This window comes from Mytilus trossulus, chromosome 12 (assembly GCF_036588685.1).
Source record: "Mytilus trossulus isolate FHL-02 chromosome 12, PNRI_Mtr1.1.1.hap1, whole genome shotgun sequence".
Taxonomy (NCBI): Eukaryota; Metazoa; Mollusca; class Bivalvia; order Mytilida; family Mytilidae; genus Mytilus; species Mytilus trossulus.
In genome coordinates this window covers 8,553,358-8,565,593 of record NC_086384.1, presented here as the reverse complement: position 1 = coordinate 8,565,593, position 12,236 = coordinate 8,553,358, and the positions used below count along the sequence as shown (strand labels likewise).

Genomic DNA, 12,236 nt, shown 5'->3' with positions numbered 1-12,236 from the left:
CCACTGATCCATAGACGACAATAACTACAGTCGATGCTGTGCTTTATTAATGATAAAGACTTTCACAACGGATTGTTCAAACTGTTTGGGTATTACAAAAAATCCCGCCGTTGTTAGTCGTGTGTGGAAATCAACAGTGAAATTCATATATCTCTTTTTAGAAGTTAGATTAAATACAGTTCTTTGACAGATGTTAAATCCAAGCTTTACGAATCTACGTTGTCGCTCCGGATCTATCTGTATTCATGAGTTCAACCTACTGTTTGTTTTAAGTTTGCATTACAAATATATCCTAGTATTACTGGAACTGACAATAATTCATTTTATTTACACAGCCATGTGTTACTAACTTTTACCGTTGATAATACTTAGTGGTCTAATCTTCGACGGATTGGAACTGCCCTATCGATCTCACTATATAATAACATTGTCAATCTTCTCAGCGATGATTGATAAAAATATCAATCTTTATGGAGTTAGCGTATGCATTGGGATGTACCCTTTGTTTCTGTAGAATGTGGATGTCAATAATGTTCTTCCGGTCCTGTTGTGATGAGCTCTATGATAGACAATATGTTAACATAAACTGTAATAGAGTTGATATATTTAATCAGAATAACCTTTTGCAGACGTACTAATGGTTTCGTGTTTTACTTATTTTGCTATCCGTTACAGGAAGAATGCATCAATACTGCACAGCAAATTTGAAAATTGATTTATTGTGATATTTTTACCATCAAAATCATTCACATAAAACATGTGTACTAACTGTGAGTGTCAACAGATAGAACAGGAGTAATCTTAATATTTCATAGAAGTTTATAATAGCATCAGAATTAATAGTTCGCCTACACGGTTAATGTTTTCTATCATCGATTTTTATTTTCAAACTGGATTTTCTGTTGTTTTACATTAAATTCATCGTCTGCTGTGATAACATGGATTACGTTATACTCAATGTGAGTGGAACGATATTTCGTCTGCACAAGAAAACCTTCTGTCGTCTGCCGTCACATTGTTTTGAAAATTGTGTTTCTAACCAACTAAAAATGGACGAAAAAGACTCGTGTGAGGAATATTATCTTGAAAGACATGCAGAAAGTTTCACAGCTATTGTTTGGTTTTATACAAATGGAGAATTGCATATGCCATCTTCGGTCTGTCCGTCTGTCTTCTGCAGGGAATTGAAATTTTGGCAAATTGACGACCGTAAAATGTCGCGATGTTGTTATATGAAGTATGTGTCATTTTTTGAGGATCAAGCTTTACTAAAAACATTTGAACTCGAAGAAACAAAAGCCGGAAGGTCTGGAAATATTCTTCGTCCATCGAATAGCAAATGGGAATATACAAGAAGAAAAGTTTGGCGAGTGCTAGATGACCCAATGTCGTCTGCTTTAGCAAAGGTACAGTATTATGATATATCACGTGTGCTGCATCATGATGTAGTGATGATATGTTTGAGTTGTATAGATAAAACACAATTAGCACATTTAATATTTTGTGTTACTCAGGGGTCCTTCTGTTATCTTCTATTGTGTTGTTGTCGTTGGCTAAATAATATCCCTATATTGCAGTCTTTCGACAGTTTTTCAGAACAAAACTATTCATTCAACCACTTTTTTTTCAATATAAGATTCGCATATTTTTGTTCCGCATTATTCGCGATATACAGGTACTGTTCTGAAGTTGTAGAAACTATTAAATAGAAAATGTCAAACGAAACTTTTTGAGATATTTTCAAACGAATGCTACTAAATGTGCAGAATCGCTTGTTTTTAAACATTGATTCATTACTGTTTGATTAACGCACAGCAAATGCCTCATGTTTTGTTAGGAAGGAAACAAATTAACTATATATTCAAAAGACAGGTTATATATTGTCGTTTGTAGGTAGGGTATTTCGGTCATAAGCTACTCGACAGATATGAAGGCTATTGTCCATTACCATCTACGCGTGTGTCTATATCAATTTGAACCCTGCCCGAAGAAAATTTCATACTATTTGTATCTGACCTGTGAACTAGTTTCTATAATATAGACATATATATATATATAAAATAGAGGTTAAATTGGACAGTGAAAGAAATCATGCTCTGCAACAAGTCACTTACGGGCCCCTCTAAGAGCTGATGGCAGGGTTTATTATAACTTACAGTGTGTGTAGCACTTTCCATTTACGCAACATCGAATTTAAGGTCCCGCTTTTGGACAAGACGATGCTGAGTGTTCATAAATCCCACACATCTAAACGGACGCCCCTATATACGCATCATGGGTTTTACTACCGGATGGAAGAAGCCAGCAGATGAACCTTTCGGTATTTAAATATGTTTTAATATGTCCTCTTTTCTTAATAAAAACTCAGCTTAAAAAGTATCGTAGAGAAGATTTCACACATGTTTCTGATTGACTCAGTTAAATTTATTCTATCAACAAGTTGATCAACAATCGGTGGAATAGAATAGATTATTCTTATCACAGGTGATCAAATAACTTTAAAACATATACCCATTAAACATCTATTTTGAGCGTATGTCGTTTCTCGATGACTGCCATTGAGTACTAAATCATTTAGTAAATGCAATTCGTTACTCAATGGATTTTGAATCATATCATGAACGACATCGTTTCCTGATATTAGTTTTAAATGATGCGATGGATTTGAATAGTGTATGTGATTCAATTAATGAAAGCATTTTGAAAAAAATATTAGATTAAACTCACTGTATTTTAGTTGTGCATTGAAATGTTAATCCAGGGTGAAAACTAGAATAGTTTCTCTATAATCGATACATCTGGAATTAATAGCAATTCTTTATGTGGTTTGTTTTCTAGGCATATACATTCAGGGATAGTGTAATCTTTAATGGGAAGTTAATTCGTGATTTCATTAATGGTATCGTGTTCGTGATCTATATCAGAGTTCTTTTTCTAACCGCTAAGTGTTGCATGAAGAGAGCTGCAAACTTTTAAGGATATGTTCTTTTTTGGGTTCATGCAATGTCCTAATTATTATTATTTTTCGTTATTTTGGTTTGTTTTCTTAGTCAAATTATTAGATTTAATCATCGGTAATAAACTCTTCTTTGTTTTGGTCGTTCAAAACTTTTCTTGTCGTACAAAATGGCACAATTCAGACTTTAATAATTTTGTGTTGATACTATTGTTGTTATTCTACATAGTTACTATTTTAAAATCATAATTATGTGACTTCCAAAGTAAAAGGTTTAAGTTAATGTTTTAATTGAAAATGACTTAATTTAAATTTCTTTTGAAATTAAATGTATTGCTTATTCTATATCTATTATGTCCAACATCATTTCTAGGATGAAAATTTCAGGGACTCAATTTTCGGCTCTCCCTTGACACCATTTGCGAGTATGGTCTTGCGGAAACGATGATAGTCGGAAGGGGGCGATAAATGGCTGACCCGTGTTAAGAGAGAGTCATATCTCTTGCACGTTAAAGACACCCTTGCAGATTTCGAAAAAGAGTAGGCTAATGCCGCTACAAGACAGCACTCGCACCTGCAAAGTGGAAAGGGATTAATATAAGTTGAAAAACTTGCTTCCCAATCAACTATAAATAAATATGTTTAAATTAAATTAAATTAAATTAAAAAAATAAATTATCATTTCTACTTTCGGAATGAAACATAGTCTGGTATTAAATAAGCCTAGTAATTAACCTCGTTTTGTAGTGGTGCAATGAAAATGTATTTACTGCAACATTAGTTTAATAAAAAACGGAATTGAATGTATAAACACTTTGGTTTATCATCGTTCCAAGAAAATAAGTTTTCTGTCAGCTATGTCTTTTTCTATTGAATTCATGCAGAAAAATCTGTTATTTACTGACAATGTAATCTGCACAAGTATGTGTTGTCTAGACAACAAACTTACAGTAAGGAACTCTTAGTAGTATTCTAACCTTAAATGACTAATTGAATCAGAAGAGATGAATACACTTTACCCCAAAGATCTGTGAATTCACAAGCAATGGTAATAAACTTGATTTCTTATGAATATAAGGAAATGTTGTAAGATTGCAAATAAGACAACTATCCACCTGAGACCGAAGGAATGAGGATGTAATCAATTATAGTTTGTCAGCACAAAATATACGTATGTACAATTCTCAAGGAACACATATTCGGATTGTTCAGCAAAACACGTGACTCAAACTGAAAAAATAGAGATTTGATATTGATCAGGTTGTTCGTGCAATTTGAGCATGAATGTATATTATTAAGGCACTTTGATAGCAATTCTGTAGTGTTTCATCCTTTGGTTCTGGTGGATTATCTTATCATTGAAAATATATTGTACTATATATAAAACCACAACTCGTTACTTTTATATAAGACTTATTTGATTTGAATTTATTACAAATGCAACTTATTAGCACATTTAAATCTAGATTTCTCTTTATAGTAAAATTTTCAAGATTTCTGAAATGTCCCAAATGTTATTCTCCTTAATTATCTTTCAATCACCTCATACTGGAGCAAGTAATGATATGTATTTTAGAATCCACGTTCCAGCGTATGTGAATATTGCCTTAGTTTGCAGAACACCTTATTTACACATAATGTAATACATGCCACTATTTCACTGCATTTAGACAGCATCGGGTAAATAGATAATGATCTAAGAATTCTTGGCAAAAAATAGTGTATGAATAATACTTTTGTTACAGAATGACATCATGGATACATTTCTTGATTACTATAATAAAGGGCGGTTTTATAATAAAAGGAGAAGGTACAGAGCAGCGATCAAGAATTATAAATACAGATAAAACCATGGCAGAAATTAAACAACGAACAGACAAAACGCTACAAACAAATCTAATTTTATAGCACCACAGACTCCACCAAATAACGGGAGTGAACTCGAGAGCCCCGCACTATTAAATAATCAATCAATGTAATAATTGTATTCCTTTCGGTCAATAAAAACAAATGGTTCTAGCGAGTTGTAAAATTGTCCGCGTATATTCCTTGGCATAATATGCACTTCTATTATTATTTAAATAGACGTTATAAATAAGTGACAAATATGCAGACTGCAGGTTCTAAACTATTTAATATGTTCAAATATGACAGATTATTCTGCAGATAATGCTAATGACAAATAATCTTGGATTGATCGAAACTTTGTGTAATTTGTATTTAAGTGTGTAGTTCTTGTTATAACTGATGAATTAATCAAATTAATTCCGTGATACTATAGTAGCATTACCGCTCTGTAAAAGTTTTTAGAAGTTCCATATTTAGCCATACACTGATTATTGTTAGAGATGTGCGTAATTGCTAAGGCGCTGTTCAAGGCGTTAGTTGCATGATAAAAGTTACATGTACCTTATTTTTGTAGCATATGTGTGACATGTTCGCATAGCATATAAAAAAATTAATTTGTGTTTCATTATAATGTACAAACAACATTTTGTGTTTCGTTGTAAGGTACAAAAACAACCAGGTTTAACCCACCATTTTCTACTTTTAAAAATATCTGTACGAAGTCAGGAATATGACAGTTGTTACTCATTCGTTTGATGTGTTTGAGCGTTTGATTTTGCCATTTGATTAAGGGCGTTTTGATTTGGGGATTAATTTCCTCGGAGTTTAGTATTTTTGAAATTTTACTTATGTTTAGAAAGTATAGTGAAGAAAGTGAAAAGAATATTTGTTAGGCAGTGATTCTTTGGATTTATATATAAAAATTAAGATATATAGTTTGGTTTTTATATGATCTTTAATAAAATCATGGGTACTTCTTTACTTTCCGTTTTAAACTTTTATGGATTCGAGCGTCATTACTAGTAATTGCTGAAAATTTTGCAGACAAAATGCCCCATATGGCGTACCTGGTATATATGATTTATTTATTCATAAAGATGAAAATTGTTTTACATCTGCTCCTTGTTTCTAATTAAGTTTTATCTGATCGTCTCCCTAAACTACTTCATCAACTATTTACCTTGTGCTTTTGTTTACAATTATAATTAACGGTAGACAAAGATCACTGATCGGGTAGAGATACAAAATTGGAATGTATTTTGTTGACCTTTTAAAGCTGCATACTATATTGTGTAATGGTAATGTAGTCATCATTTACATCACATCACAATAACGAAATAGTACGACAGAAGGCAATAATCTCATTTCAATTAACGAATATGTAAATATTTATTTCCATTCGAATTTCTCATTTTCATGAATTCTTAGTGATGGATCCAGACAGGAGCTTCCGGGGATTCCTCCTTTTTTTCACAATCAATGCTTTTCAATGGGTAAATATGCTTGTACAACGTGACAGCGCATAGGTATGACACACAACAACAAATGTCCGTTACAAATAATAGGAAGGCCGTGGTGTAGTGGTTAGCGCATCGGACTACTTAAACAAAGGTTCCTGGTTCTATCCTCGTTCCGGGGAGAAAATTTCAGGGACTGAATTTTCGGCCTTCCCTCGACACAATTTGCGAGTATGGTCTTGAGAAACGATGCAAGTCCGTCGGATGGGGACGATAAATGGCTGACCCGTGTGAGAGAGAGCAATATCTCTTGCACGTAAAAGACACCCTTGTAGATTTCGAAAAAGAGTAGGCTCATGCCGCTACAAGGGCAGAACTCGCACCCGCAAAGTGGAGGAATTTAAATAAGTTGTAACAACTTGTTTCCCAATCCACTATAAATAAATATGTTAAACTAAATAAGAAGGGAGAATAGGATCATGCAGGACTTTCTCGATGTAAATCAGATTTATAGTATAATTGAAGTCTGGAAGTGGCATGTCAGTAAACTGCTAGTAGTCTGTTGTTATTAATGTATTATTGTTATTTTGTTTATTTTCTTTGGTTACATCTTTCTGACATCAGACTCGGACTTCTCTTGAACTGAAGTTAAATGTGCGAATTGTTATGCGTTTATACTTTTCTACATTGACAAGAGGTATAGGGGGAGGGTTGAGATCTCATAAACATATTTAACCCCGCCGCATTTTTGCGCCTGTCACAAGTCAGGAGCCTCTAGCCTTTGTTAGTCTTGTATTATTTTAATTTTAGTTTCTTGTGTACAATTTGGAGTTTAGTATGGCGTTCATTATCACTGAACTAGTATATATTTGTTTAGAGGCCAGCTGAAGGACGCCTCCGGGTGCGGGAATTTCTCGCTACATTGAAGACCTGTTGGTGACCTTATGCTGTTGTTTTTTCTATGGTCGGGTTGTTGTCTCTTTGACACATACCTCATTTCCATTCTCTATTTTACAGTTCGAAGTGATACATTAATACTGATTTGTTCTTTAAGGAGTCAGATGTAAATCAAAATGTTATACCTGTAGAAATCAAGCCGTTTGATGCTTTACTATTAGGATTCTGAATCACAGAGGAGAATAAAATAGTACATGACATACAGAAATAACAACTCATGATACATCATTTACAAATAAGTTTTCTAACTTTTTTAATGATCCTATATACCCAAGAAACTAAGAAACGAGGAAAAGAGTATAATTAAACGCGTGTGCGATTTTTATAGCAACAATCTTCTTACTTGATCTTCTTAACATAAAGATTACTACATATATTATTCAATTTATAAATTTTCAAGGAAAAATACATTTGAAACAGTAAGTAGTGCACGAACTCTTGGTAATGTATCAACAGTTTGTGCGTATGTTTCACTGAACGTCATCTAACAGAATATATTCATATTATTAACCTTTGACTCCGGCAGGTTGCTTTATCTCTGTGTCTGTGCAATATAGTGCTCGGTCAAGTAAATAGTTATCAACGGTACCAGGATAATAATTTAGTAAGCCAGACGCGCGTTTCGTCTACATAAGACTCATCAGTGACGCTCATATCTAAAATTTATAAAACCAAACAAGTAAGATTTAGCAAATCAAGCTGAAAATCTGTGTAATTTAAAGAAAAGTACCAGTTTTATGTTTTCTGTCTACGACATTATCATCGGAAAACAGGTAATCGGTTCCACAGATTGCCACCAATTTAAAAGGAAAATAGTTATTTCTCCTATTTTCTGTTCTTAATGTAATGTATCGTGCATGGTATTTTATTTTACGGTCATTTCATTCAGAAAACATTAAGGATCTAATATGTAGAGGATTCATTTTGCTAACGATCTTAAAGACAATATTTTGAATTATTTTGATTTCCCAGACAACAACATTTACTAAAACATGAACCCACACATTTATCATCAGTTAATAATGCATCATCAATTTGTTACCAGAGTAGAACTATGTTTGATACCATCTCGATATTATTGATTGAATATTGGATATTTATTATTGTCTGGCTTATCACAGAATAAGATGATTTGATGATTTAGAATCATTAATAGGTTCATGATAAGACAAGTTATGAAGATATTAATGTCAGAATAAACCTTCGATTGGTTATCGTATTGTTATAATTAGTCCATTAAATAAGAGGTATCTAAGTATGATCATGAAGCTTGTTTACACAGGCAAATAATTTTACATCCGGAAATCAATAACATAAAAGAGAATAAGGAAGAAAAACTTTGAATTGATTTTGCTGTATGATTTCATTTTCCGAGATGATCCGTGCATATATAAAAAAATTATCTCACTCCCAGTTTTTGGTGGGGTTGGTGTTGAGTAGTCTTTAGTTTTCTTTGGTGTGTCTTGTGTACTATTATTTGTCTGTTATCTCCGACCTTTTTATTTTGAAGTATAAATTCTGTCTGCTCTTTGTGTGCATGGTGGACATTCGCATTTAAAAACTATAATCTGTTATATACTTTTTTTACTCTTTTGTTGGGTTGTTGTTTCTTTGACACTTCCCCATTACCATTCTCAATTTTACTCATGATATCATTATTGTCATACATTTGTAGAAATTTACAACGATGAAAGCTGTTTACATACACGGATATTATTTCCGAAGAAAAAAGCTAAACTTATGCGAATATTAATAAGTCTTGACAGGGTATTCAAATGAATACCTATAATGATGTGAACGTAAACAAGAATCATGATTTCTATTTTTTCATATCTTTTCATATACCTAAATGAGTTACCGAACGTCATGGAGATTTCAGGCGTACTAGTATTACACGATCTATAAATTGTGTTACTGGATTTTTTTTTAAATATTCTAGTGTGTGCATACGAAGTTTTAAAAATGGAAATTGATTATCATACGTTTTTATTTTTTAATCTAAACATTTTCCATAATTCTCGCTTTTCTTCTTTTACAGATTTATGTTGCATCTTCAGCCATAGTTATCCTTATGTCTATATTTGTACTAGTTGCTAGCACACATCCGGATTTCCAACGAAAACTTGATTGTGAGGAGATAAGAGAATTTCTAGGCGATGGCACACAAATGCCAAAAAGCCATCAGCATTGTGAAAAAGAACTGAATGAAGAGCCTGAGATTGTTACTTCAAATGTTAGAATAATAAATGCAAATACCCCAAACAATACAAATAGTTCAATGCTTGATAATAACAATGAGACTGAAGGCTATACAGATGATACCTTAGACACTCACACTCGCTTTGATTATCTGACTATCATGGATTATTTCACGGTTGGATTTTTTCTTGTAGAATTAGTAATAAGATATATATTTTGTCCTGATAAGAAAATATTTTTCTGTTCTTTTCTGAATATTGTGGACATAATAGCTTTAACCTCAGAATGTATTATAAATTTCATCGAGTATTTATTTCCAAAAGAAAAGTACGCAATATATTCATCGTTAGATTTTATCGAATGTATACAAATAGCACGTGTTTTTAGGTTATTTCGATTAGTCAGGAACTTTATAGGATTTAGGGTGTTTATATATTCCGTTAGAGCAAGCTTTAAAAACATGGTGTTGATGGTGTTTCTTATGTTTGTTGCAGCGCTCATTTTTTCAGCTGTTGTATTCTACAGTGATCGTGAAGCATTCAAATCGATACCGGACGCCATCTGGTGGTCAGTCGTAACCATGACAACAGTTGGATATGGTGATGCTGTACCAAAAAGTCTTCTTGGTAAAATGATCGGTTGTGTATGTGCTGTAACGGGTGTATTTGTACTTGCAGTTCTCATTCCAGTTTTGGTGTCGAATTTCGTATTATTCATCGGGTTTGCAAGAATTCCGTTGCGAAATCAAGGAAATGATCTCGCTACCATGGTAAAACAGGAGTTTGTATTAAGAAAAGATAGGACCGAAATACAACTTCTGTCGAAGAAAACTAGACCGAAAGTATACAATTCAAGTGGGAGTCCATGATATTCTGCCAAAACGTCTTTCATATTGATACTTTAACACGAATTAAAATGCAATTAGATATAATAGAAATAAAGCTTTAATAATTGAAATAAATAATGTATGAAGTGCGGAAAAAAATTAGTCTTGTCTGTAGTATTGTATTTGTGACGAAAGTGTGTCTGTGTATTGTATTTGTGACGAAAGTGTGTCTGTATATTGTATTTGTGACGAAAGTGTGTCTGTAGTATTGTATTTGTGGCGAAAGTGTGTCTGTGTATTGTATGTGTGACGAAAGTGTGTCTGTGTATTGTTTTGTGACGAAAGTGTGTCTGTAGTATTGTATTTGTGACGAAAGTGTGTCTGTGTATTGTATTTGTGACGAAAGTGTGTCTATGTATTGTATTTGTGACGAAAGTGTGTCTGTGTATTGTATTTGTGACGAAAGTGTGTCTGTAGTATTGTATTTGTGACGAAAGTGTGTCTGTGTATTGTATTTTATTGCCGAAAAAGAGTATTTGTATGTTGTTTTGTATCTGTGTCGGAAGATTATCTGTATGTTGTATTTGTTATAGACGAATGTCTGCATAATTGAATTTGTAACCGAAGAGCGTGTGTATGTTCCAGACCGTATGAGTATTTGGACTGTACGCGTACGGTCTGGACCGTATGCGTACTTTTTCAAAATACTCATACGGTCTGGTTAATAACATTAAGGTGGTATGGGTGTCTTTCGCCATCTTGGATTGCAAAAAACAGAGAATCTAAGGTCCATATTTTCTATGAAGTTAGCAAAATTTGATGCAGGAATGCAGATTTTTAATGTGAATTATCGTTGAAAAGAACCAATTTATAAAAATATAACTTATAAATATTAAAAGTTTTACAAGTGTAGATTATTTTCGGTTGTTTTTTTGATATTTTCAAATTGGCAATTTAAGGGGAGGTAACTCTAAAACAGTGCATTTTCTGAAAGACTCTACATGAAATTTTCCTATTTTGTCTTTTAGCCGGGAAAATCGTACGGTGACCCTATCTTTTCTTTTGATATTCTCAAAGCATTGTCTGAAAGCAATCTTTTCCTAATTTATTTTACAATTCTATCATTTTGTTTAGTTTCTATTCACAAAATGTTGCTTTTTCCTATATAATCCATACAAAATTTGTCATTTTGTCACAACCTGTAGCTTGAGAAAATGCGCGGTGACCTATCATTTTTATAATATTTTTGAACATATATCAATAGATACTACATTTAAACAAAGTATGAACAAATTCAATCATTTTTATTTTAGACTCCCATGCCACCTTAAGAAGTTTCTTAAGTCTATAAGTTGCAAATGCATGTAAAGTACATGTACAGATCAACATAACTTAACTCTCAAATAATATGGAAAAATTCAATTGTAATTGAAATAAAAACTTTATTTTTTAACTATTTAAAAAATTCAAGCTAATTAAATCTGTTAATATCGTGTATTTACAAAATGTAGCATGTCGATCAGTCATACATTTTTTGAATTATGAACATTGAAATTGACGATATCGGAAGTAAACATGATGTGGGAGGACAGTTGTTTTAGAATATTAGAAACTTTACAAAAAAATGCAAATGCAAAAGAACATGAATGAACTGCAAACATGTAAATGTAAAAAATATTACATTACTTGTGGTAGCAAGTATCACCAAGGGCGAAAGTACCAAAATAGGATTCAAATATAGTACAATTAAACAAATATTTAATTTCAATTGTTCATTTGTTCATTTTATCAATCTAATTGTTATGATAACAATTAATAAAACTAAATATAAAGATTGTGATAAATATTTGTTTAAATTCAACACATATGATACAAGTATGGTCGGCTCGTACTGGACCATACGCGTATACTCATACGGTCCGACCATACGCGTATGGTCGGACCGTACGAGTATACGTATACGGTCCGGACCGTACGCGTACGGTCCAAATAC

At 32.7% G+C, this 12,236-nt stretch overlaps 1 protein-coding gene across 1 annotated transcript; it reads left to right on the top strand.

Moving 5' to 3' along the window:
• Positions 1-447: 447 nt before the first annotated feature.
• Positions 448-10,874, top strand: LOC134692996 (potassium voltage-gated channel subfamily B member 1-like). The gene is made up of 2 exons (XM_063553663.1): positions 448-1,406; positions 9,257-10,874. Exons 1-2 carry the CDS (start codon positions 939-941, stop codon positions 10,283-10,285), a joined length of 1,497 nt encoding a protein of 498 aa, XP_063409733.1. The 5' UTR covers positions 448-938; the 3' UTR covers positions 10,286-10,874.
• The last annotated feature ends 1,362 nt before the right edge of the window (positions 10,875-12,236 follow it).